Source organism: Mesocricetus auratus, unplaced genomic scaffold, assembly GCF_017639785.1.
Source record: "Mesocricetus auratus isolate SY011 unplaced genomic scaffold, BCM_Maur_2.0 Super-Scaffold_100025, whole genome shotgun sequence".
NCBI classification, from domain to species: Eukaryota; Metazoa; Chordata; class Mammalia; order Rodentia; family Cricetidae; genus Mesocricetus; species Mesocricetus auratus.
Window position 1 is genome coordinate 20,635,223 of NW_024429206.1, and position 27,992 is coordinate 20,663,214.

Sequence of the window (27,992 nt, forward strand, 5' to 3'; positions counted from 1 at the left end):
GAGAATTCTACTGACAGTCTTTCTTCATTTTCTTTCTGGACTATTTTGGATATAGGGTCTTACTGTGTAGCCCAGGCCTTGAACTCGATCCCCTGGGTCCTGGGATTATAGGTGCATACCACCACACCTGGCCAGGTTAGCCTTGAAGTCCAGCTGCATGGGAGCTGTCTGCCTGAGCTGCCCCATGACTCTGAGCTGACAGTGTCTTTCCCAGGAGTGTGGATTTGTGCTGGAGTCTCACACTTTTCCTGTGTGTCAGTAGCTTGTTCTTCTCCTAGCTTTGCTGCTCTACTCTCCAATTAGCAGTTATGCAGCTTTGTCCCTTCAGTTGCTTAGGACAACAACTGGCAGCCACCACCCTCTCTTTTTATCATTCCCATATCTGTTATGAACAAGTATTCCCAAGGCCTGGCAGGATGGCTCAGTGTGTAAGGACACTTGCCACCAAGTCTGACTGGTTGAGTCAATAACCATGGCCCATGTGGAAGGAGAGAACCAGGTTCTCCAATGTACACAAGACTATGATGATAGTTTTCCAATGAAACATTGTGTCATTTAACCAGCAGATAAGTAAGTTCAGGGGCCTGTGAGTGTGGCTCAGTTAGTAGAGTTCTTGCCTAGCATGAAGGAAGTGTTGGGTTCCTCCATCTTCAGCCCTGGGTAAACTGGTGTGGTGATGTACCCTTGTAATCCCAGTATCCTCAGAAGGTGATGGTTTAAGATCATGCTTGGCTACCTAGGGAGTGTGAAACCAACCTGTTATACATGAGACCTTTTCTCAAACAAACAAAGCTCCTATGATGACTTCCTGGAGGATAGGGTTAGCAAGGAGTGATGTGAAACCCAGCCAGCAGCAGCTGTCACAAGCCTGAGTGAAGTCTTAGATGAGTGATCACAGCTTAATTCTCCTCTGAACACAGCTGTGTGAAAGAGTGAGCAACCCCAGTCTGTAATTCAGGCATCGGTGTCATACTGAGTCAGAGATTGAGGCCATGTGCTAGGAGGCAGATCCCTGACCTAGGTGGCACTAATTAGTTGTGGTACAGGGTCACGTGGAGAATGTGAGTTATCTGTGGGGTGGGAAAGTCAGTCACAATGACAGACGACAGAGCTGGGACTAGTAAGAGCCCTGAGCCAAAGCAGCACTCGGGCTGTAGAGAGAGATGGAGATGAGCTTGCTGAGAGAAACAAGTGATAGCCCATCGTCTTCTGAAGTTTCAAGTCAAGGCTTGTTAGCCTGAAAGATTAGGAGCCTGGCTTGATCTCACAATATGCCAGTAAGGGCTTGGGCATCATCTTCTGGGTAAGTCTGGGGCTCTTTAGCCAGAGAAGCATGGCTTTGAGGTATGCTGGGGAGGGAGGTAGGTGGTCAGAGGAGGGCAGCTGTCTGGGTTGGGGTGCCAGAACTAGAGAGTACCACAGAAACAGGAAGTCTCATGCCCTCCACCTGAAAGGAGATGGTGACTGAGGCCAGCCCTTGCTGCCTCAGCCTCACAGTTGAGTCTCGTTAGACTCAACTCTCTCCTCAACTCTCTTTGCTTGAAGGCCAGTTGTTCTACTGAGTTAGGCTGCCCAGTTCTCTTGACAAAGGGCACTGGGATTCCCACTAAAAACAAATTGGACATGTACTCTTCTGTCTAGCTGGGTCTGAGGTTCCCATACTGTCTAGAGATACCAGTCAACCAAGTGGAGGTGAGAAGAGACCATCCCCGTCCCCCATGGTACCATGGTAACTAGGTGGCTCTTGGAAGGTGATGCCACCGTAGTGTCCAGTCAGGACAGACCCTTTCTGCTTGGGAGGCTGAGTCTCCTTTCTGCAGTGTTTACAAAGGAGGCCTTGCCACAGAAGAGCCCAGGCTGAGAGGCCTGAAACTCCTGTCTTCCAGTGAACCAATGGGGGTGGGGGTGGGGGAGGACAATGGACCCTGCTCCCTTAGCAGCAGCAGCAGGGGCCAGCAGGGACTAGGAGGGGCCAGCAGGAACCAGGGGTCATTTAAGATCAAGGCTAGAAAAGTCCAGTTGCCATGGAACACACAGCATAGTGCCTGTCTGAGTTTAGCAAAGTGACTGCTAAAATGAGAGGGAGAGGAGGGGCCTAGGGCAGTGGTTCTCAGCCTTCCTAATGCTGTGACCCTTTCATGCAGTTCCTTATGTTATGGTGACCCCCAACCATAAAAGTATTCCATTGCTACTTCATAACTGTAATTTTGCTGCTGCTGTGAATGGTGATGTGAAATCTGATATGCAGGGTATCTGATAGGCTAGCTCTATGAAAGGATCATTTGACCCCCAAGGGGTTGAGACCCACAGGCTGAGAACCACTGGTTTAGCATCTCCTCACTGACAGAATGCCCAGGATGCTACAGAAAATCACCTGTCACAGCAAGGACTGAGAAAGTCATAATTGGGTAACAAAAGATAATCAACTGCTGTCAACAGCAGCTGAGTCAACGGATGGGACGGGCAGAAGTAGCTACAGCAATCAGCTATCAGTGATCTTCAAACAGATGAAAGAATAAAATAGCCCAGCAAAGAGCCAGGCTAAAAACAACCAAGAAGGCTTAATACAACAGAAAAATGGATAAAACAACTTCTTGAGGGCTCAGCAGTCAAGTGGGGGTGGCAGGCTGTGTACTCTGACCTCAGCAGATCGATGGGACAGTTTGCACCCAGGACCAGTCGATAGGATTTACTCAGTCTGGACCACAGAGATCAAAGTAGATTAGACACAATGCAAACAACACGGGAAGTGGAGCCTTGGGGATTTGTGGATTAATGAGATACTCGGTCAATGTCTGTGCCATTGGAGGATCAGGATGAAAATGAGAAGGAGTGGAACTGGAGGAGCCTGGTCACGTATGCTGACAGTGGGGACACACTGGGAAAAGCACAAGTGTAACCACAGGTGCATCCTTTTCTAGTCCTGCTTATAGCCCCGCCTTGCCCCACTGGCATCAACCTCTATGAAAACACAAACTCTTACACCTGGGGTTTTTCCACTGTGCTGTAAGTCTGTATATAAGGCTGCTCCCTCCTTGCAAAAGACATGTACACAGGCATTCTCTTAGCACAAACGACTGGACGTCTTGTCTTTCATTTAAATATTCAGGTTTTGCCCGATACATTAGACAACCTTGTGGCGCCACACACAAACAAAAGTACTACACTTGGTTGATGGGGATTTTCTTCTGTATGCTACAAATATATGTTTGTCTTATTGGTTGATGAATAAAGCTTTTTCAGCCAATGGACAAGCAGGATTTAGCCAGATGGGAAATCCAAACAGGGATAGAGAAAGGTAGTAGGTGGGTCAGGGAGACGCCATGTAGCTGCCAAGGAAGCAAGAGGTCCAGGCGTCACCTGTAAGCCAAGACCAGGTAGAGACACACATATTAATAGAATTGGGTTAATAATCAAGAGAGAGCTAGCCAATAGGAAGCCTGAGCAATAGGCCAAACAGTTTATGATTAGTATAAGCCTCTGTGTGTTTATTTCGGACTACACTGCTGTGGGACTGGCTAGGACGGAAGCTCCGTCTACACTTGATATATGTGTGTGGGTGAGCGTGCCACACACCTGTGAAGGTCACCTTCCTCCATGTGGGTCGTAGGGGACAAACTGAGGTTATCTAGTGCTTTCACCCACTGAGCCATCCCTACAGTGTCCTCTTAAAAATGATGCCTTTGGGTTGACAAGATGACCCAGCGGGTGAAGGTCTTGCCTGGTGACCCGAGTTCAATCCCTGGGACCCACATAAAGGAGTAAGAAAGACTCAGTTCCATGAAGTTGCCTTTGGACCTTTGCATGTTGTGGTATGTCTGAGCCCGCACTCACACATCTCACACACACGGTAATAACAAATAAAGCTAAAGCATGCAAACCAAGAAACTACACCTAGCTGTTGAGTTTCTGTTGTTTTATTCAAATGACGGCATGTTTCCTGCTTGTCACAGTCAATGCTGCGGGGGAGAGGAGGTTGCTACAAACACACATTCTACGGCATCGATAGCCATCGCTGCATGGAAGCCACCCCAAGCTTGGCATGTGCGAATAAATGCGTCTTCTGTTGGCGGTAAGTGGAGAGGCAGTGTGGTGACCAGATGCTGAGCACTGCCCTGGGCGTGTCAGACTCCACAGTAGGGCTCTGCTCTGTAGCAGTCTCCAGTAGATTTTTTTTTCCTTGAGACAGGATTTCTCTGTGGCTTTGGAGGCTGTCCTGGAACCCACTGTAGACCAGGCTGGGCTTGAACTCACAGAGATTCACCTGCCTCTGCCTTTCAAGTGCTGGGATTAAAGGTGTGTGTCACCACTGCCTGGCTTTCCAGTAGATTCTTAAGAAGCATGTCAATGTCATTCTATCATGAGTGTGTTAACTGAATTAGTACTTAAAAATTATAACTAGGGGACTGGAGGATGGCTCAGTGCTTAAGAGCATTTTCTGCTCTTAGAGAGGGCCTAGTTTAGCTCCCAGCTATCAGCTAGGGCAGTTCTCATTTCCTGGAACCCCAGCTCTAGGGAGAGAGATACAATGCTCTCTTCTGGCCTTCTGGGACCATCTGCACATTCACGTGACCACACACAGATAACACACAGGAAAAAAAAATCTTAACTGGAAGAAATGAGGCCCATATGCTTTGCCTGTTCTAAGGAACAGTGAAAGAAAAAGAAATTGCCAAAGAATAAGAAGTGCTTTGGGTGTGGCTCCGTTGGTGGAGTGTTTGCCTCTCATGCCTGAGGCCCTGGATTCTGTTCTTAGCATTGCATAAACCCCATATTGTGATCCACACCATAATTCCAGCACTGGGAATATGGGGCCTGGAGGATCAGAAGCTCAAGGCTATCCTCAGCTCCATAGGGCATTTGAGGCCATCCTGGGCTGCATGGGAGTCCTGTCTCAAAACAAACGACTGGAGTATGGAAAGAGAAGGTGCACTCACTCAGGAGTGTTTGGTGTAACTTGTTTCTAAACCATGAGAGCTTCTGCTCTCCTCCTGTGGTTTAGAAATGGGAATATGCTGGCCACACAGGTCACCTCACGCTGGTGTCTGTGTTCAGGTAGCACGACTGAAAGCAGGGGAGAGGGGCTGGAGCTGGCTCAGCACTTAGAAGCATTTATTCCTTTTGCAGAGGACCAGAGTTTGGTTTTCTGCACCCGTGTTGGGCCATTCCCAGCCACCTGTAACTGCAGCTCCAGGGGATCTGATGCTCTCTTCCAGTCTCCTTGGGCACCTCAACATAGGTGCACATATACCCACAGACATTCCTGTGAATAAGTAATCAGAAACAGGCTAGTGTGTTTGGTCTATCTATACCTGCAGTTGACTCTGAGCCAAGCGCTGAGCAAGTTGCCCAGGGTCCTCTCTTCACTCATCTCTGCCATGTGCCACGACTCAAAGTAGGGTGAATCCTTTCACCGGTGGAGCTCTTATCGGCACCCAACTCTGGCTTTCTTTTGGATGGGCTGGTCACAGCAGCCTCGCTGTAATGTCACAAAAAGATACCTTAGGACTCTGCACTGTGTTTGCAGGCACCACACCAATCCGGTGGGCACTGAATGGCGGTGGAAGATGGACCAGCCAGAACTGATCTTGAAGGAAGCCATCGAAAATCATCAGAACATGATTAAGCAGTTTAAAGGTATTTTATTTTATTTTTCTTTTTATGAGACAGGGTGTTATTCATCTCAGGCTGGCCCTTGAACCTGCTATGTGGTAGAGGATAACTTTTGGGCTTCTGATCCTCCTGCCTCTGTCTTCAGAGTGCTGGGATCACAGGAGTATATCACCACACCTGTTTTTTTTTGTTTTTTGTTTTTTTTGTTTTTCGAGACAGGGTTTCTCTGTATTGTTTTGGAGGCTGTCCTGGAACTCACTCTGTAGACCAGGCTGGCCTCGAACTCACAGAGATCTGCCTGCCTCTGCCTCCCAAGTGCTGGGATTAAAGGCGTGCGCCACCACTGCCTGGTATACCACACCTGTTTTTATCCTATGCTGAGGATGGAAGCCCAGGTCTCATACATGCTAGGTAAGTATTCCACCAGCTGAGCCACATCCTCTCTGAAAAGGAATGGTAATACCTGTCAACACAGCCTGGACCAAAATGACAGAAGAGTGGCCTCTTTTCCTCTTTCAGTGGGACTTTTGTCTCTCACTGCGGGGCAGAGTGTATGTGTGTGTGTTTGTGTTTGTATTTGTGTGTGTCTGTGTGTGTGGTCTCTGCAAACACAAGAGGATCAGTGAGAGATAGTGTTGTTTTAGACTTTGAGAATCTGACCCTGAGTAGTTTATTTTAAGCATATTTAAGCCTGTAATTTGGAAAGAAGTGTCCTAGTGATAATGAATTCAATCCATTGTGCACAGCAAAGCTTGAGACATGACTGTATGGAGAATCTGAGTAATGTATAGGTGGTATCTTCCATGAAGATGGGTTCCATGGATTAACTGAGGGAACAGTTTCAAGATAAACTCATGACAGGGTCTGGGGGAGGACTTGGTGTGACCTGGCCACAACACCAAGAGTCACTAGGCTATTAATCACTTCTGTTCCCAGCCTTTGGGGTAGAAACCATTTGTATATCTCTCCCTTTGAAGGTACGCCCCTGCCCTCCCTCTGAGTGTTTAACATTGCTGTTTCCCTAGTGCTTGTCTGAGAACACAAGAACCTCCGTGTCCCCTAGGCTATTGTAAATCTTCCTTTGTGGAAGCAAAACCATGATAGAAGTATTCTATATATATTTTGGCCCTTGTAGCTTTGTATTTCCATTAGATTGAAGAGTTAGAAAACTCCAGCCATGGCTTAGTCCCTTGTGAGGTGCACTGTGCCCTCTTTTGGCCTCTGCAGGCAGTAACTACACTCATGTACACATACATCTCCCCCAGACACACACCCGTACTCGTAATTAAAAGGAAGGTAGATGTGGTAGTGCATCCCTTTAATCCTAGCACTTGGAGGTAGAGGCAGATAGGATCTCTGAATTTAAAGGCCAGGCTGGTTTATATAGGGAGTTCTAGGCCATGTTATGTAGTGGATCCTTGCCTGAGGGGGGGGGATAGTAATAACATTAAAAAAAAACCAACGATATGGTCAGTGAGTTGCAGTTGGCTGGCAAAGGGTTTCTGAATGAATGCCCTATAAGAAGTGGGGTGCTCTTAACAAAACGTCTTTCATAGTGCTGCCCACAGAGACGCAGCAGAAACTCTGCCCTTCATTTTCTAGCTATTTGGCTTCACTGCAGAGCTCTGGCTGCAGACTCTACTGTGAGTCAGTACCATCTGGGGCTGCTCAAACACCGACCGCTGCCCCTTCCCAGAGAAGAAGTCTAGCAAAAGAGTAGAGCCTGTGAATGCGCAATTCTTTCTCTTCTTGTTCCGCTTGCTTCCTTCCGTTTCGAGAAGAGGGTCTTGCTGTGTCGCTCAGGTTGGAACTGATCCTGGTGCTTCAGCTTCCTGAGTGCTGGGATGACAGTGTGGGCCACCCTGGCCAGCAAATGTGTGTTTCTCACAGGGCTCCAGGAATCAGTGCTGTTGGACTTGAGTGCAGGATTAGAGCCTGCTGTAGACAGATGGGTGGTCTTGTAGCACCATGGTTTTGTGGGGTGGCCCTAATGTGCACATTGGTAAGTTGTATTGTTTGAGTTCACTAAGAAGCTGACTCTAGAAGCAGGGCTGTAAGTCCCTCCTCCTGATGTTTCAGACCCAGATGCTTGTGTCGAAGTGCTCTCCAAGGCCCTTTGTCTGTGCATGGGCAGGCCCCCGTCCATCCCCACACAGTTCTGTGATGGGGAGGGAAAGGAACAGCAGAACAGCCCAAGAGTGAAACTGCGTCCTTGGGGACAGCTGGAAGGTGACCCATTTCCATCCAAAGTCACTAGTGTTCACCCCGTGGCATGAAAGTGCATGCAGTGTGTGAGAGAAGCTGGACTCTGAGCCATGGCGAGACAGCTCAATCTGAAATCCAGCTGGCTGCTTTTACTTCCCTAGCCAGTCTCTGCGGGACACTGTTAGCCCCTATCCCTTCATCCATCCGCATCTTGCTATGTATGCTTTCACTATGGCTTGCTAGCTACCTAACACATTCATTTAGAGCTGAAAGTTACAGCCATTAGCATAGATCGCCCTCTGAACTGTACAGAACAGTGAATGACAGCTGTCAGTGATGAATTGACATTTGTTAAATCTGTGTGGTCTTCACTCCTCCAGCACCAAAGACTGCTGTGTCTTTTCATAGGTAGCAATAAGAAAAACCAATAAAAACTTTTGTTATATGACTATATTTATAGGCTGGCTGTGTGGTATGTGCCTTTGACCCCAGAATTTGGGAGGCAGAGGCAGGTAAAGCTCTGTGAGTTCGAGGCCAGCCTGGTCTACATCATGACTTTCAAGCCAGCCAGGGCTATTAGTAAGATCCTGTTTCAAATAGACAAGACATAAATCTTTATAAACCCTAGTCACTGTTTTTCTGAAAATCAGGGGATTTGTTTCTCTTTTATGCCTTCTCAGGTGACTTTTTTTTCCCCAGACAGGGTTTCTATGTGGCTATGGAGGCTGCCCTGGAACTAGCTCTTGTTAGACCAGGCTGGACTCTAACTCACAGAGATCTACCTGTCTCTGCCTCCTGAGTGCCCAGCTCAGGTGACTCTTTTATTCAGTGAATTTTAAAAAATGGTTTATTTTTATTTTATGTGTTTGGGTGTTTGTTTGTTTTTGCATGTATGTCTGTTTACAATGTGCATGCAGTACTCACAGAGGCCAGAGGGTGTCAGAGGACCTGGAATTGCAATTACACACTCTTACTAGCTGCTGTCAGGGTGCTGGGAGCCAAACCCAGATTCTGGAAGAGCAGTAAGTGTTTCTAACTGCTGAGCCATCTCTCAGTCCTACAATTAATTTTAAAATTTTTTATGTTTGTGGTTGTGTGTCTGTTTGTATGTAGCTATATGAGTATATGGGTCTGTACTTGTGTGCTTGTGTCTTGGTGTATGTGTGGAAACCAGAGGATAGCTTCATGAAGATAGTTCTCCTACCTTTACATGGGCCGTGGGGTTTAAATGCAGGTTGCCAGGCTTGTTACCTGCTGAACCATCTTGCTGGCCCTAGTTGTCATTGTGAGACAAGGTCTTATGCAGCTCTGGCTGTCTGGAACTCACTGTGTAGACCAGACTGTCCTTAAACTCAGAGATCTGCTTGCCTCTGCCTTCTGAGTGTTGAGACTAAAGTTTGCACCAGCTTGCTTTAGTTATGTATTCGATAAGTCCTCACTCTGTAGGCCAGGTTGCTGTTGAACTCCATCCTCCTGCCTCAGCTCCCCACCACATGCTGGGATTCCAGACATGTACTGCCATACCCAGATTCACAGCTTGCTCTTAAACTCTAGGTCTCGATCTGAGCCTGAGGAGGGGCTTCTGCGCTCTGTCCTCCCTGGGTGTGAGTTGTCCCTGGACTGACCTGAAGGAAGCTTATTTCCTGTGGTGTAGCCATTGCACACACCTCTCAGGCATCGCTGCCTCTCTCCCCGTCCCACAGCACCCATGGCTTCAGAAACCACACCAAAAGGATATGCGTGTTTCTCACCTCCTTGTTAGAACTCAGTGCACTTTCCTAGGGTCAACGATATGAGAAGTTGATTGGGAGACGTCAGAATAGATTTATTGACTGGATGTGTGTCTGCACTGTCGTCTCCCAGCAGGGGGCTGAGGCAGAAGGATGGAGAGTTTGAGACTTGCCTCGTAAAACTGAAAAAAGTAGGTGGGTGGGAGGGGCAGAGACAGAAAAGGAAAGAGAGGGAGTGTATTAGTGTCATTTAGGCACATGCAGGGTGATGTGGCATTCGTATGTTGTAACCAGAAATTCTTAGAAACAGTTTTTCTTCTTCGTTGTCCCCTTCTTCCTCCTCTTCTCCACCCCCTCCCCCCCATGCATGTCCATTCTTGAAGCCTCCCTTTTCCTCTCAGCTACCCTGGGCACCTCCACCCCAGCCTGCCTTTGGAGCTATACTCTCAGATCAGTGCCTGTCAGCCTGGGGGTGTGGCTCAGGCAGGAGAGGGCTTGCCTGGCATGTACATAGAGCCCTGGACTCTAGTCCTAGACCACATAAACCAGGTGTGGTGGTGTACACTTGTAATCCCAGCACTTGGGAATCGGAGTCAGTAGGATCAGGAGTTCAAAGTCATCCTTGGGTATGTAGTAAATTAAAGGCTAGCTTGGCATACATGTGGCTCTGTCTCAAAAACAAACAAACAAACAAAAAACATAACCCCAACAACAACGAAAAGAATGTCCTTTATCCTGACTTTAGGTCCTTTGTTTTCTAGAGTGCTTCCCCACCCTGCCAGGAGGGGCTGGCTCACTCATGTCATGATTTTGCCTTGAGGACAGGATGGGATCATGGATCTTGTTGCCCATTGTCTCTGATTTTCTAACATTAGCACAATGACCATCGTAGAGTCAATTTTTGAAGATAGTCTCTGTTTTTTTTTCTCTCTCCAAATCCTTTCCTTCTGTGCTCCCGGTTTGGTGGACCGTCATTGTCTCTTCAGCTCTGTCCCCCAGTCATTTAGATAGCTTTCTTCTCGTGCCCTTTGTTAGCATCTTTATGTACAAGCACAATTAAGTGACCATTGATCAAAAGTGGGTCAGGACTTGAGTGCAGCTTGGCATCTTCTCTCACCATAGGAGCACATTCTCAGAGTAAGAGCCCGGGGGCTCCACGTGGGGGGCTGCACTGTTAAGGATATCCTGGGTCACAGAGACAAAGATGAAATAGGCATTTGTTGCTAGTGTTCCTGTTTGTCCTTAGAATAAACGCACAAAGGGCTTGCCGGAGGCCACATGGGAAAGTGGCGCGGAGGCGCAGAGGGCGTGTGCAGCTTGCCCTCATTCTCTGTGCTTTATGTGGATGGTGTTTTGCTTGCGTGCATGCATGTCTGTGTACCATGTGCGTGCCTGGTGCCCACCAAGGCCTGGAGACAGCATCTGATCATCCGGCACTGGAGTTGCTGAGGGTTTTGAGCTGCCGTTTGTGTCCTCAGTCCAAGTTGGAGTTCATTGGAGGAACAGCAGCAAGTACTCTTAATGTCTGCGCCCTCTCTTCAGTCCGTTTTCTGCAAGTGATGTATGAAAGGTGTGGAGAGTGACAGAACACCTGACATTGTAGGAGCTGAGGAGATACGCTTGTTGACAAGCCTGGTGCCCTGAGTTCAGTCCCCACGATCCACAAAAGAAATCTGGGCATGGTGGTGTGTGCACGTAATCCCAATGCTGGGGAGACAGAGGCAGGTGGATCTCTGGGGCTCCCTGCCTGCCAACCCCACTTCGTTGGGGATCTACAGGCTGTGAGAGACTCATTTCAACAAGATGGCTGGTGCCTGAGGGACGAGGACGTTGTCATCTGGTCTTTACACTGAACATACATGTGCACCAGTGCAAGCACATACACACACATGACATTGTGAAGTCTCCACCAATCATTTGTCATGGCTGCCACTCTCAGCAAGATGCTTACCCAGGACCTATATCATTATGAGAATAAAGAAGAGAATGTTGCATTTCTGATTAGCCCCGACTTCACTTGAACCAGGTGTGGCAAGGTACTTACCTGGTACTCAGGAGACTGAGGCAGGAGGCTAGCAGGTTCCAGAACACCTTGGGCTGCATAATTTGAAGCCAGCTTGGATTTCACAGTAAGAACCTGTCCCAAGCCACAAAAACGGAAACAAGAATATTGTGTTTGGAGCAGTGTATCATTGCGTCATACGTGTATTCCTTTGGTTTACTGTTTTAATGTCAGGCTGAAGCCTGAAGCCCCACTTCTGTTCACACCTTAGTTGATGGCTGTCCTTGTGATGATTCAGGATGAGGAAGCTGCCCAGGATGAGGGAAACGGTGTAGAAGTTGCTTAGCAACAACAAAACCAGAAAAACTCAAAAGGGTTAAGATTTTGTAAATTGGATTGTGTGTATGTGTGTGTGCTCATGTATTTGTGTTGTGTGTATGCTTGCCTTGTTCTTGTATATATTTCTCTGTGTTCTCTCCTCTCTCTCTCTCTCTCTCTCTCTCTCTCTCTCTCTCTCTCTCTCTCTCTCTCTCTCTGTCTCTCTCTGTGTGTGTGTGTGTGTGTGTGTGTGTGTGTGTTGCCTCAAAGTCTCATGTAGCCCAGACTGTTGTCCCACTCACCATGTAGCTGAGGATATCCTTGAACTTGTGGTCCTTTGACCTCCTCCTCCCAAATGCTAGGGTTATAGGTGTGCACCCCAGAGCCTGATAGACAAACCCTTGGCCAAATGAGCCAAGCCCCCAGCCCCTAATTTAATTCTTGTTGTGTTCTCCCTCTCTATTCACCATGTTAAATATTAGGGGAAGAGAAGGCCGGAGTCTTACCCAAGGGTGCCAGACTGGCCCCAGTAGAGTTAGAATTGAGCCCCACAAGGTCTAGCCAGCACTCCCTCGTCCCTCATTCAGAGGTGGAGGCTGATCCACTCTTCTCTTCTGCTGCTCACGGGGAGTTTAAAGTTAACCAGCACTGTTAGACTCAGTGCTGGGTTGTCTTGGCAACACAGACTGAGTTTAAGGATCAAGTTTTATTTAAAACTTGGATTTATTTGAGTTAAATCTTAGATTTTGATAACACAAGAAAAAACTCACTTAGAAATACTGATGGGAAGTGCTCATGCAGAATGCCAGGCATACAAAGATGTCATCTATCAGCTTTAGATTTTTGACTCGTGTTATGGTCATTAGATTGGGGGCAGAGTAGGAGGGGCAGACACAACACACGCTGACTTGCATGCTTATATTTCCAAGTGCATTTTTTATTTTTAAATATTTTTTAAAAATTGGTTTATTTTTTAAATTCCAATTCCAGCTCCCCCTCCCTCCTCTTCTCCTGCTCCCCCTACATCTCCCCCCACCTCCCATCTGCTCCATGGAGAGGGTAAGGCCTCCCCTGGAAGTCTACTAAGTCTGTCCCATCATCTCATTGAGGCAGGACCAAGGCACCCCCACCATCCCCATGTGTAGGTTGTTTCCAAGTTCTGGCTTTTACAAAGTAATGTTGCTATGAACATAGTGGTATGAATATGCCTCCTTTTGGTATATGACCAAAAGTGGTATTGTATGGTCTTGAGGTAGATTGATCCCTAATATTCTGAGAAATCATCATACTGATTTCCACAGAGGCTGTATAAGTTTGCACTCCCACCAGCAATAGAGGAGTGTTTCCCTTTCTCCATATCCTCTCCAGCATAAGCTTCATTGGTGTTTTTTGATCTTAGCCATTCTGATCTGTGATAGATGGAATCTCAGAGTGGCTTTGATTTGCATTTCCCTGATGGTTAAGAATGTTAAACATTTCCTTAAGTGTCTTTCCACCATTTGAGATTGTTCTGTTGAGAATTCTCTGTTTAGATCTGTACCCCATTTTTTAATTGGATTATTTGGTAGTTTGATGTCTAATTTCTTCAATTCTTTGTATATTTTGGAGATCAGCCCTCTGTCAGATGTGGGGTTGGTGAAGATCTTTCCCCATTCTTTAGGGACCATTTTGTCTTGTTGACTGTGTTCTTTGCCTTACAGAAGCTTCTCAGTTTCAGGCGGTTCCATTTATTAATTGTTGCTCTCAGAGTGCTACTGGTGTTCTATTTAGGAAGTGTCCTGTGCCTTTGTGTTCAAATGCATTTCCCACTTTCTCTTCTATGAGGCTCAGTGTGGATGGATTTATATTGAGGTCTTTGATCCACTTGGACTTGAGTTTTATACATGGCAATAGATATGGATCTGTTTGCATTCTTCTACATGTTGACTGCTGAGAAAGGAGTATTACTGAGAGTTCCAGATCAGCCTGGGCCACAGAGTGAGCTCCTGTTTAAAAAAAATAGAAGAGGATTTTCCCTGTAAAGTCAAAGCATCGTGGTGGATGTGGACGTGGTGCTCTCTGTGTCTAAGCCTTGCTCTGACTTTGTTTTTTCCTGCACTCTCAGGCGTGCCAGGGCTCAAGGCAGAGCGGTTTGAAGAGGGGATGGAGGTCAAGCACTGTGCATTGTCACTTGTGGGGGAGCCCATAATGTACCCAGAGATCAACCGACTTTTGAAGCTGCTCCACCAGCATGGGATCTCCAGTTTCCTTGTCACCAACGCACAGTTCCCTGAGGAAATCAGGTGAGCTGTCTGGCGTCTGAAGCATGGGTGTGGCTCTGTGCTCCTGTCCCATGGAGATTCCTCCAGTGACCTGAGGATGCAGGTGGCCCATTGGTCCAGATACTACACAGTTGTGGGTTTCCACCTACGTGAGTGCATGGCAGACCTCATGAGGAAAGCCTGTCTAACTGTGCTACACCATGGCTGCAGGACTAAAGCTAGGTTTCATTTCTTCTGTTCTCCATTGAAACCTAGTGTTCAAAGATGAGCCAGCTTCAAATAGTTAATTAATGTTATGTTTCAGCTTATTAGGCTCCATGTCCAGGCATTTAAGAAACAATTAGAGACTTCCCGTGGTGTCACATCATAAAATCATTGTGGACTGGACTCAGTGGTAGAGTGCTTGTCTATCTGTATGTGGCTTTGGACACTTGGCAAAGTGGACACTTCTAGACCAGTACAAGGTTGAGTTATCTCTTACAGACTGTAGATTTTATATTATGAAATTCCTGATGTAGGCATTATTTTTCTTTTGTTTCCTTTTTAATTATCAAGGAACCTCACACCAGTTACTCAGCTGTATGTGAGTGTGGATGCTAGCACCAAAGACAGTCTGAAGAAGATTGACCGCCCGCTCTTCAAAGATTTCTGGCAGCGCTTCCTAGATAGTTTGAAAGCCTTAGCTGCAAAGGTAAGAATTGTGACGTCATCCTAAAAGTAAGTAAATAAGGAGGGGAAATGAACAGAGCTGTGTTTACTTCGTTTTTCTTCAAAATACAGAAAGATTAAAATGCTGACTTTTTAAAGAATTTTCCTTTAAATTATTTTTTAAAAAGATTTATGTGTGTGAGTGTTTTGCTTGCATGTGTACTATGTGCATGCCTTGTACATCAGGAGGCCAGAAGAGGGCATTAGATCTCCTGGCCACGTGGGTGATAGGGACTAAATCCAGGTCTTCTGCAAGAGCAACTAGTGCTCCGAACCATGGAGCCATCTATCAGAGGCCAGAAGAGGGCATCAGGTAACAGGCAAATGTAGACTTCCCCATATGGATGCTGGAAGGCTAACGTGGGTCTTGTGTTAACTGCTGAGCCTCTCCAATCCCACATCTTCAGTTTTTAGGAATTTATTATTATTATTATTATTATTGGGTGGGTGGGGAGGGTATGATATGTGTGTATGGACACATACATAGCATGAAGACAGCATTTGGGAGTTGGTTCTCTCCTTCTGCTACATTGAGGAAGGATTTCTTATTGATTCCAGTATTGAGTCGTCCAGCGTAGCTCACCCTCAACCTTTCGTGTTGTTGTAGGAGTGCTGGGATTATAGACGTCCACCATTGCATTCAACATGCTCATAGGGGTTCTGGGAGTGAATTCATTGTGTCATTTGTGTCAAGTGATTTTACCCATTGAACCATCTTATCAGCTTTCTGACTTACTAACTTTCTGACTCAAAAATCTGAATTTTTGAGGAGCAAGGAACATTTCTCATGTGACTACTCCTACCAGGTTTCTCTTTAGTGTGTCGGCTCTAAATCCATTTGGTGTCATCTTCTTGTCATGCATTTAAAAGAATAACATCTTCTCAAGATTCATAATGCAGTATGTTGGGTAGCAGCATTCAGCATGCCTATGTGGGATGTCACGTACAAAATTGATTTCCAGAAATTTTGGAATCAAATACGTGAGCTCATGAGTAACTGAGTATCAGTGTGAGCTCCTAAGTACCTGAGCGTCAGTGTGAACTTATGAGTAACTGTCAGTGTGAAGTCCTAAGTAACTGAGTGTCGGTGTGAGCCCATGAGTAACTGAGGTCAGTGTGAACTCTGAGTGTCAGTGTGAAGTCCTAAGTAACTGAGGTCAGTGTGAGCTCATGTTTTAACATTTTGGAAATAGTTGACTCTTGTGTGTACTCTTTTTTTCCCTGCTTATTGTACTGGAAATTGAAGCTGAGACCACACATATGCTAGGGTAGTCCTTTATCACTGAATTTTATGCCCCAGATTTTTATCTTTCTGTGAATTCAAGGCAAGCCAGTGAGACCCTGTCCCCCTCAACAAAACAAAAAAACAAAACCCCCAAACCTAAAAGCAAACATTAGCTTGGAAAACTCCAGATGTAGGGATGGCTTGATGTCCTGGAGTTATGCCACTCACTTGTTACGGGGGTGCTTGTCATAGGAGTGGGGTGTTCTGTACTAGTTAATATTTGTGTTTATGTGTGTTCAGGTATATGTGTGTGTATGCAGGTCAGAGGTCAACCTCAGATGTTGTCCTCAGGTTATTTTGGGACAGTCTCTTCCTGCCCTGAGACCCTAAAGTAATCTGAGAGTTTCTGTAACACTGTGGTTGCTGGCACAGATCACCACGTCCAGCTCTTCTGTGGGTTCTGGGGACCAACCTCAGGTCTTCCTGCTTGTACAGAAAGCATTTTACAGACTGTTGCCATCTTTCCAACCCTGTGCCTACTATTTAAACAAACCAGTGTTTGCATATGGCTCACAATTCACACGTAGAATGAACATTTAGTAGTTGGCCTTCTCATCTCTGTGCAAGTGTTACAAGCTGAATGGTGAAATCAGGGCCTGTTAAAGAGAACCACGAGGAAGTGAGTAAAGAAATGTAATTTTCCTTTTCTTTTTTCTTATCTGAGACAGGGTCTCTCTGTGTAGCTCTGGCTATCCTGGAACTTGCTCTATAGACCAGGCTGACATCCAACTTGGAGACCTGCCTCTGCCTCCCGGGTGCTGGGATTAAAGGTGTGTGCCACTACTGCCCGGCTGTAATTTTCTTTTTAGAGATATTTTTATTTCTGTGTGTGTCTGTGTGTCTGTGTGTGTGTGTGTGTCTGATGCCACACGTGTGGGGCTGGCTGCAGAAATCAGAAGAGGAGCTGGAATTACAGGCAGGTGTGAGCTGCTTGACATGGTGCTGGGAACTGAACTCGGGTCCTTGGCAAGTGCTCTTAACTACTGAGCCATCTCTTCAGCCTCGTGATGGTTAGTCTTGATTGGCAGTTTGATTGGATCGAGAGCTGCTAGGAGAATAAGGTAGAGAATAAGATGCAGTGCACCTCTGGCTGGGTCAGTGAGGACAGATCTAGGGACAGTTGGGTCCTAAGGGCTCTGACCTAATGGAAAGATTCATCCCTTGGTGATGGCATTGGTGGTGGTGAATAGGAGGCAGAGCCTGTTTGGAGGAATTGGGTCACAGGGTTTGTCTTTGGGACTGTGTCTTGCCTAACCTTTTCTGTGTGCACATTCTCTCTGTCTCTCTGTCTCTCTGTGTGTTCTCCTCATCAGTTTTGAGGTCCCCTTCCCCAGTCACACTTCTGCCACATGGAGACTGTGTCTCAAAACAAAGCAACCTCCCTACCAAAGTTCCCAACATAAAATAGCCGGATTTTGTAATTGTTTTTGGAAGTTTGCTGAAATTATGATGGTTTTGTAGACCTGAATAATTGATTTCAGAAATTTCTACCTCTTGATGAGCTAGCTGACTATAAATACACAGAACAGAGGGTGACTTTCAGGAAACACGTTCGGTACACTCTTTTTTTCTATTTGTATATTGAGGTCAGCCCCGAGAAGATTGGGGCTTGAGCAGCAGCAGCTACTATCTAAAGCAAATGGTTTCAAGACGTGTCTATCCACAAGGTAGTAGAGTTTTAATGTACTTTCTTTGACTTTTGGCTCACATATCATATAAAGAATATTAGCATCCATGTCTTCCAAATGCCTCCCAAATCCAGGCAGCTCCCTGCAGATCCTCTGCCTGGATGTCTGTTGGTTTTCCAGTAGAACAAGAGTTTTTAATATCTAATCTTAACTTTGCATACAGATCTTTCAACACAGTGTTTTAAATGGATGTTTGTAGGTGCAAATTTTATGTTTATTTTCTGTGAACTGTGTGCAAGAAATGAATGGCATTGCAGATATAGTTGATGGACTACTAGAGTCATTTGGGTCTGGTATGGTCAGAATTCTCTGTGTCACCAAGACAGGTGCTGGCACAAAGACCCTATGCCCAGCAGCTGCTGCTGGCCCTTATTTTTGATGTTAGGCCTGGAAGTGTTGTTTTACATGTTGTTGTATAAATATGTGCAATAGTTATTCGACGCATAGGAATCTTGTCTTTTATTTTTAAGAAATTCTTTAGAGGATTTTAGTTTTTCCAATTGATTGACTGATTGATTGTCAGGGTCTCATATAGTTAAGGCTGGGCTTTGAACTTTCCACATATTGACCCTCACATAAGTTTGTGTTTTGGGTGCATATATTGTTGTATATGTATGTATATAAAACTCTCTTTTTAACCAAATTGTTTTTCTTATGATAGAATCATGTGGTAGTTCTTTTCCTTTGTAGTTTTTTGTTGTTGTTGTTATTGTTGTTTTGTTCTGTTTTTGTTTTTTTTGTTTTTTTTTTGAGACAGGGGTTTTCTTGTGTTTTTTTTTTTAATGATGGAGATTGAACTCAGGGCCTACAGGTTCTGAGCATACACTCTGCCTCTGAGCTACTTCCCTATCTCCGTTCCTTGCATTTTAAACGCTGATGCCCTGTTAGAGGTGGATGCATCTCTTCGTACCCGTCCATAAAACAAATGCTAATATCCCAACCATACCACCAACTGTCACTTCAAACAAAAACTCACTATTGGGTGTTTAATATCTGGTAAGGATAACCCTAGTCACAGGCTGACAATACACAGGAAGTGGAGGCCCCTGTTCTCTTCAGGATAGAAGGGAGAGGGAGAGAGAGGGTCATTTGTAGGTAGTTTACTATTCGCCATGACTTCTTATTGGCAAGACCAAGAAAGAGCACAAACAAGCAAAGCTCAGACCATGATATTTCAGAAATTCAACTTAATTTTTCTATTATTGTGTCGTGCTGTGGTTCTCTGAGGCTAGAGTTAACAGGCAGCTGAGAGCTGCCTTATGTATGTTCTGGGAACCAAACTCTGGTTCTCTGGGAAAACATCAAGAACTCTTAACCATGGATAAGGTTAAAGGTTCTGAAGCTAGCATTATAGATATTTGTAGTGTATGCCTTTAATCCCAGGACTCAGACAGGCAGATATCTGTTAGTTCAAGGACAACTTGGTTTACAAGTTCCAGGATAGCCAGAGCTATGCAGAGAAACCCTGTCTCGAAAAACAAAACAACAGCAACAGAAAAACCAAGCATCCTGAATAGATAGCCAGATTCAAGCCTAAGGGGACTGTGGCATTTGGATGCAGATCAGCTGCTCAGGGCAGATTCCACAGAGACTGAGATGTGTGAGGTCGATGCCTGACTGTAGGTGAGCAAGGGCTTTGTGTTCAGTCTCCAGTTGCTTCTTTTCTCCCTTGGCATTCAACATTCAGCAGCTTTTTTTTTTTTTTTTTTTTTTTTTTTTGGTTTTACGAGACAAGGTTTCTCTGTATTATTTTGGAGGCTGTCGGTCCAGCCTGGCCTCGAATACACAGAAATCCGCCTGCCTCTGCCTCCCGAGTGTTGGGATTAAAGGCGTGCACCACCACCCGGCTTCAGCAGCTTTTATAACTCTTCTGTTGGTGTCTTGTTGGCCGGACTCAGTTCCCTAGCCTCAGTTTCCCTTTCCCTGAGAAAGCCTGTGAAATGCGCCCTTTTAGCTTGATGGCTTGCCACATGCAGCCGAGTAACTCAAGCAGACTGCTTAGAAGGAGGAAGTGTGCTTGGGAGTGAAGGTGGTTTGCTGTCCACCACCAGGGAATTAGTGCCCACAGCCCTGAAAGCAAGGAGCAAAGAGCCCGGTAGATCAGGAAGGAGCGTTAATAGAGAGGGGCAGGCAATGGCTGTAGGTAAAGTGCCTGGTGAGCAAGTATGAGGGCCCGAGTTCAGATCCCCAGCCCCACATAAAAAGCTAGGCATAGGTAAAGGCTGGAGAGACGGCTTAGAGGTTAAGGGCACTGGCTGCTCTCCAGAGGTCCTGAGTTCAATTCCCAGCAACCACATTGTGGCTCACAACCATCTGTAATGAGATCTGGTGCCCTCTTCTGGCATGCAGGCAAACATATAGTTAGAACACTGTATACATAATAAATGAAATCTTAAAAAAAAAAAAAAGCTAGGCATAGTGATATGTTCTTGGAATCTCAGCACTGGAGAAAGAGATGTAGGTGGATCCCTGGGCTCAATGGCCAGCCAGCCTAGCTTACTGAGAGAACTGTCTCAAAACAAGCAAACAAAACCCAAAAATAGACACACAGTGTGGGCTGGAGAGATGGTTGAACCCTTAATCACTTGCTGCTCTTCCAGAGGACCCCAGTAGGTCCTAGCTCAGCACCTGCATCACGTGGCTCATAGCTGCAAGCAATCCTACGCTCCCTTCTGGCCTTCATGTGCACTGGCCTCATGTGTACAAGTCCACTCCCCCAGCCAAAGGTGGACAGCACCTGAGGAACAACACCCAAGGCTGTTCTCCAGCTTCCACGCAAGGGAGTGCACACATGTATATATGTGCACACACAAAGTTGCATATGCTCCTGCATGTCTAGCCACATGCACACAAAAGAAGTGATCAAAAGGAAAGAGGGAATCAATGTATTTAAGGGGGAAAAGTAGAAGCTTAAGTATTGGAAATACACAAGGTTTTTACTGAAACCATCTTAGTGATTTGTTGGAAATTGGTGACAGAGTATAGTCATTAAACTTTTAATAAAATACATATTTTATTATATATATGAGCATTTTACATGTACATCTGTGCACCATGTGCATGGAGTGTCCAAAGAGAGGATGTCAGATCATTTGGAACAGGATGTTACAGACGGTTGTGAGCTGCCAGGTGGGTACTGGGAACTAAACCTGTGTCCTCTGCAAGAGCAGCAAACTGCTGAGCTACCTTTCCAGCCCCACCCTTTAAGTTGTGCCTTTCAGGTAGAAGTCAGCAGTGAGAAAGTAACTAAGACAGGCATGTGCTTTTGTGAGATAGTTGTTTGCTGTGTATCTCTGTAGAGGTATGTCACTTTCTGCTTCCCAGGATGAAGTACTTTTTGATTATTGTCCTACATGTGTGTTCTTATTTATTTATTTGTTTGTTTATCCATCCATCCATCCATCCATCCATCCATCCATCCATCCATCCATCCATCCATCCATCGAGACATGGTTTCACCATGCAACCCTGGTTGGTTTGGAACTGGCTTATAGAGTAGGCTGGCCTCAAACTGTGGGGATCCATTGCTTCTGCCTCTCAAGTCCTAAAATTAAAGATGTGAGCTACAATGCTTGTTTATTTATTTATGTATTTATTTACATATTTTTTATTTTTTAGGCATGGCATCATGTAGCCCACACTGGCCTCAAATTTGCTCTGTAACCATGAATGACCTTGAATTTCTGATTCTCCTGCCTTCTAGTTTCTGCCCTGGTATCTGTGACCTGGAAATAAGCCAAATAAATCTTTTTAGTATCTTATCAGACCAAAGAGTGAAAACTAGAACAGGACCCAAAGCAGTGACGCTGCTTGATTCAGACCAGCCCCAGAGACACCTGGGGAGTGAGCGGGTGAGCACTTGCACACCGCTTTACAGCGGGATTCAGTCTTTCTGTATAGAAAAGGCAACCATGGCTTTCTCTCATCTTACTGTTACTCTTCAAGTAGAGCCAAGACCCCAGTGTGTAGTTAATGGTAGAGAAGGTGCTGACTGTGTGTGGCAGACATAGGAAAACTCGTACTTTTGGCGGTCTGCACCATGACAATCTCTGGTGCTTCCTGAGCATCACAAAGTGAATTGCCCTGGGAGAGGCGGCCTGGGCTTCGCCTCTAGGAAGGCTTTTCATGTTCTCAGCAGTACTGGTCACAGAATGCTTTGGCCCTTCACCACTAATGGTGGCCATTAGATTTATTTTTTACATTCTCTCTCTCTCTCTCTCTCTCTCTCTCTCTCTCTCTCTCTCTCTCTCTCTCTCTCTCTCTCTCTCTCTCATTGTCCTACGTGTGTGTGTGTGTGTGTGTGTGTGTGTGTGTGTGTGTGTGTGTAGTCACTTATTTGGAGGTCAGAGGGCAGTTTCTGAGAGTTGATTCTCTCCTTCCACCATGTGGGGTTCTGGGGATTGAACTCAAATCGTGAGGCTTGGCAGCAAGTGCCTTTTGCCCCTGAGGCTGTCTTGCTGACCTCAGTGGTTCCCCCATCCACCACCCCCACCACCCCCTTGCTGATAGACTCTCTTCATAACCTTTAATTTCTTTGCAAGTGGGATCCTTCAAGGCTGCTCATCTCTAGGCCTGTTTTAAACTTTGAGCCAGCCAATCCCATTTGGGAGATTAGAATTGAACTCTCTTATGAGAATCATCACATTTGATTTATTAAAAGCAGGGGTAAGGGGAATTAAAAAGAATGATCAGGAGAGGAGTTAATGTCTACGACTAGCTGAAGCCAGAAGGAAGGAAGCGCTTTCTCAGATTGACATCTGAAAAACCTTTATTAGCGCTTTCAGGAAATGAAGATGCTAGGGACCATTTGGGGTCTGTCTGATTTATGGCGATTTAAAGATAACTTCCACATCTGATGTGGGCCTGGAAGGAGGCACCACATGTGGGAAAACCTCCTTTGCCTTCAGAGGAGTAGAAGAATTACTCCATTAGTCCTTGAGGTACGGGCTTGGAATAAATACTATTTATATCCAGCTACTTGTTCTGTTCCTAAATCCAGCCACACACTAGGGAAAAGTGGGCTGCACCTGGGACCAGTCAGAAATGTTCAGTTTCACATAAAGAACAGTCTTTGGAGTTTCTGTGGTGCTGGGGATGGAAGCCAGGGGCTGTGTGCATGCCAGGCAAGCACTGCAGCTCCCTCTGTGTGCCGCCTGAGCTGCAGCCCTGATAGGTTCTGTGTGTGTACTCATGTGGTGTGCACATGTGAACACATTTATTTGTTTATTTTTGTGCTCAGGATGGAACTCAGGGTTTTGTTCCTGTTAGGCAGGTGCTCTACCACTGAGCCACACCCCAGCCCCTCACTGGGGGATTCCAGGCAGGTGCTCTACCATTGAGCCACACCCCAGCCCCTCACTGGGGGATTCTAGGCAGGTGCCAACCATAAACCATGCCCCTGGTCCCTTATTGGAGTATTCTGCTTAAAGGCTCTACTGCTGAATCATCTCCTAATTCTAACTATGTTTTAAAAGAATCCCTTTTGTTATTTTGCAAATAATTTTATCTTATTTTTACATAGCCATGCCCTGTCCCCACCTTGTTTGTTTGTTTGTTTAAGACAGGGTTTTCAGGCCTTGAACTCAGGGTCGCCCTGTTGTTCTGATACCAGAATCACAGGCATGTGTCCCCATATCTGGGGTCATTTACTTCTTAAAGCATTCTAAGGTTATCACCTTAGCTTTGTTTCACCATAGTTACCTCCTTGTAGAAATAGGGCGGCTCCCATCGGAGACGTCAGGTGCATCTGAGACGTCGGGTGAGTACTGGAATTTTAGTGTGTGCACATCTTGCGTCAGTGTTAGTTTTGTCCATATGTGAAGCCATCTCACTGTGTGTTTAGTCTCCTCTTTTCTTTTCATCTTTCAGTGGGGTGGCTCAGGGGATGGACCTGTACCAGCCTTTGGCCAGTGCGTCCCTCCTCCTTGTTGTTTAGTGAGGGACACCCCTTAGGGAAGCAGTCTGGATGACAGTCACCATCACAGACATGTCAGTGGCACTTCAGTGCTGCCCACCTATCCTCAGACAGACAGGAAGTGATGTAGCCGGGCAGGAACAGGATATAAGCAGGGAGAAACAGGAAATCGCTCTCTTCTCTCCTGAGACTGAGGAGGTAAAGTGTGCTGTGACTTGTTCCTTCTCTCTGCTCTCTCAGCATTTGCCTCTATATCTGACTCCGGCTTTTTATTATCTAGACCAGTTAAGAACTCATTTTACAGTGTATTATTTTAAAACTTTTGTTTGTGTGTGCATGCATGTGGGCGTGTGTGTGTGTGTGTGTGTGTGTGTGTGAGAGAGAGAGAGAGAGAGAGGGAGAGAGAGAGATCACAGGGCGCATGTAGAACTTAGAGGACCATATGGGGTTGTTTGTGTGTGCATGCGTGTGTGTGTGTGTGTGTGTGTGTGTGTGTGTGTGTGTGTGTGTGTGTGTGTGAGATCACAGGGCGCATGTAGAACTTAGAGGACCATATGGGGTTGGCTCTTTGCTTTTGCCTCCAGGTCATGGGGTGACAGTCAGGTCTGCAGGCTTGTTCATCAAGCCATCTCCCAGGCCCTGTCCTTCCTCTTGCAGGCTCAGCTTGCTGTCATTTCTGATTTTACTTTAAAACAACAGACACAGGAACAGTTCTGTCCCTGTGGGCACATGTCACTAATACATGTTTCAGAGAGGGAACTTACTTGATAAGGACCAGTCGTTTATAATCAGTCTCTTTTTTTTTTTTTTTTTAACTTCACTTTGGTTTTGTTAAAGAATCTCCATGTTCCTGAGCTCCAGAATCTTGTGTTTAAAAAGCCAAGTTCCAAGAAGGGGGTTGTTTTCTTACTATTTGGAACGCAGACTCATGGTTGGCTTACATGGTATTTCTGGAAAGTCCATCTGCTATTGAGTTTATCAGCTGGATCTGAGGGACGTGTGTGGTCACCAGTCGCCTGGCATTCTTGTCAAATTGACCCTGTTGTGGTAGTTTGGGGAGACCTATGATGCTTGCCATGAGTGTTTTTCCCAAACCCTGTGTTCCATGTGCCTTGGGCTTAGCCGCTTCTGTTCTCACGTGAGTTTACTGCAGGGGTGATGAATGGGCTGGGAATACTGCCAGAGGATTTGCTTCTCTGTCCATATCTTCAGATATTCAAGTCCGGGTGCTGCCGTAAGCATATGGGTAAGGGCTGCAACGTGAGCATCCACTTACTGGTTTTGGTGACACTGTTCTCTGACCTCTATATAGTACTCTTTGCATCAGTACCTACTTCTTCCCCTCGTGGCAGCGATCTTCAATCGTGAGTGCTAGGATTGTAGGTGTATGTCGCCACACCCACCTGTTACTGCGGCTTCTTACGACATTCTTCTAGAACAGGCTTTGCAAAGCTTTGGTGGGAACAAGCGTCCAAGAAAACAAACTCACTCAACCTTCGCTCACCCTCCCTTTCTGAGAATCCCACTATGATGACTAATATTGAATGATAATTTGTCAGAACCAGGGAGACAAGCCTTTGGGGAAATTCTCTTGATTAGGCTAATTGAGGTGGGGAGATCCAATCTAAAGGAGGGGTGCACCACTCTGGGCTTGGTTTGGAATGCATAAAAAGGAGGAAGCCAGCTGAGCATGAGCATGCGAGCATGTATTGCTCTCTCCTTTTTGACTGCAGACACAGTGCAGCCTCTTGCTCCTGCTGCCTCGATTTCCCCACCATGATGGACTGTGAGCTAAGGCACCCTTCCTCCCTCAGGCTGCTTTTGTCAGTGTATTTTTACCCCAGCTGAAGGATAAGAAACTAGCCCACCTGTCTGCACTGAGCCCTGCCCTCCTTGGGATGTCTTCCTCAGCCATTCTAGTGTTCACAGATGTCACCTGAAATAGCACCGAAGGTGTTGCCTGAATGGCTACACCGCAGATCAGTGGACTGTTGCGTGACCTTGACCATCAGGAGACTCTATGAGATCTCAGCATGGCAGATGGGCTGGACTGAATAATCTCACTCCTCAGCCTTTGTCTGCAAGCCTCATCATTCCCATAGCCTACATTTTTAGGGCTGCAGTTGCCAGGTCACCTGTTGGATATTTTCTAGATTCCTTAGTCACACTGCCACGCTACTTCCAGAATCACAGCCCCACCATCAGAAGTGACTGTGCCTGTATAGGAAGCGTTGAGTACTACTGTTTCGAAGAAACAACCTGTGCCAATTTGATACTCCAAAATGGTACCTCATTACTGCTTCAATTTGCATCCCTTTGATTACCAGTAAGTCGGTGCCATATTTTAGGAGACCATTTTCTCTTGTTTTGACACTACCTCAACTAGTTTGTCTTGAATTGCAACTGTCAAGATAAATCATTGGAATAAGAGCTGTAGGCTCGGGCTGTAATAACCTCATCTGGAATGTGCAGCCTAATTAGAAGCAGCAGAATTCCAATACATACATGTATAGCTTTCAATACGTTCTTGTGGCTACATAAAGCGCCCCGGTGAGCAGAGGATAACATAACCTGTAGCCTCAGCTTTTTCTGTAACCCTGTCAGTATTCAAAGTTCTTGCTTGATTAGTCTCACTTTAGTCAGTGAAGGGATCACCAGAACATTTTAGTTTATTAAAAAGGTTTTTTTACATTCATTAATTTACCTGTCTGTATTTGTACATATATACACATAATTAAAAATAAACCATAAAATAATAAAATGTTTGGCACGTGGTATATATTTTCTTTGGGGTATTTCATTGTATTAGGTACTTTCCTTGTCTTTGATAAGAAGCAACGTGAGGGAGCCGGGCGTTGGTGGCGCACGCCTTTAATCCCAGCACTCGGGAGGCAGAGGCAGGTGGATCTCTGTGAGTTCGAGACCAGCCTGGACTACCAAGAGAGTTCCAGGATAGCCTCCAAAGCCACAGAGAAACCCTGTCTCGAAAAAAAAAAAAAAAAAAAAACAAACAAACAAAAAAAAAAAAGAAGCAACGTGAGGGTGGAGAAGTTTATATTTATATTGGTCCATAGTTTGAGGGAATGCAGTCCATCATGGTGGAGGAGGCAAGGCTGCAGGCAGGTGCATGTTGGCAGGACGTTGTGACTTGCTTTCTTACATCTTGTTGGAATAGGAAGCAGAGGTGGGTAAGGAAACTGACTGGTTAGGATCCTCCATGCCCAGAGACTTAACTTCCTGCAGCAATGACCACCTCCGAAATTTCCAGTCTTCCCAAAATGGTGCCACCTGCAGGGGATTGGGTATTCAAACACATCAGCCTGTGTGTGTGTGGGGGGAGTCATTCCACATTCAAACCAGAGCAATCACACATACAGAAAAAGCACATGAATCTTACATAAACATCTGGGTGATTTACCACAAAAGGAACTCAGCCATCCAACTGCTCAGGACACAGACCATGGATGGTACCCTCAGTTCTTTCCTGAACATTCCTCCTGGCCCCTCTCAGAATCGTAACTACTTTGCTCACATCGTAAGGTATTGTCTTAGGTAGGTTTCCACCGCAGTGATGAAGACCATAACACAGAGTAACTGAGGAGGGAGGGGCTTACCTCACACTACACTTGAGCTAATAGTCCGTCTCTGAGGAGAACCAACGCAGCACCTGGAGCAGAAGCCATGGGGGCGGGGGGACGCTGCTTACTGGCTTGCTCAGTCCATTTCCTTATACCATGCAGGGTCACCTGCCCACGACGTGGCGGTGTCCTCAGTGAGCTTGGCCTCTCACACCAACCATTAATCAAGAAGATGCCTTACAGACTTGTCCTCAGGCCAGGGTTATGGAAGCATTTCCTCAGCTAAGAGCTTCTCTTCCCAGCATGGAGTTTTGTGTCAGGCTGACAGAAACCAGCCAACACCAGGAGCTTTGCCTAGTTCTGAACTTTATGGAAATGGAACCATGACAGTTCACTTTGTTTGTGAATATATATACATTTTCCTTTATGTGTTTCTATTGGACATGTGAAGCTATATTTTCATTGCTGTATCGCAATATTGGGATATGCCACAGTCCATCCATTCTATTATTGACACATATTCACAGTCCTTAATGAATTGTAGCGATTGTGAATAGCTGTTACAGTATTCTGATGCATACCTGTTGGTATGCACACATGCTTGTTTACATTGGCTGTAGGTATGGTGTGTAGTCATTGTGTGTTCATTCACCTGTAGCAGATAAATTATGTCTGTATTTATTTTGTGGT

The 27,992-nt window shown here is 45.9% G+C and overlaps 1 protein-coding gene across 3 annotated transcripts in view; it reads left to right on the top strand.

The window, feature by feature from the left end:
• The window catches only part of LOC101841209 (S-adenosyl-L-methionine-dependent tRNA 4-demethylwyosine synthase TYW1), an 83,537-nt gene that overhangs the window by 27,114 nt on the left and 28,431 nt on the right, over nucleotides 1-27,992 (top strand). For all 3 annotated transcript variants that reach the window (XM_013120718.3, XM_013120720.3, XM_013120719.3), the window contains 4 exons: nucleotides 3,954-4,072; nucleotides 5,528-5,637; nucleotides 13,973-14,150; nucleotides 14,685-14,820. In XM_013120718.3, the coding sequence (XP_012976172.1) occupies nucleotides 3,954-4,072; nucleotides 5,528-5,637; nucleotides 13,973-14,150; nucleotides 14,685-14,820 (543 nt within the window). The remainder of the gene's footprint in view (nucleotides 1-3,953; nucleotides 4,073-5,527; nucleotides 5,638-13,972; nucleotides 14,151-14,684; nucleotides 14,821-27,992) is intronic.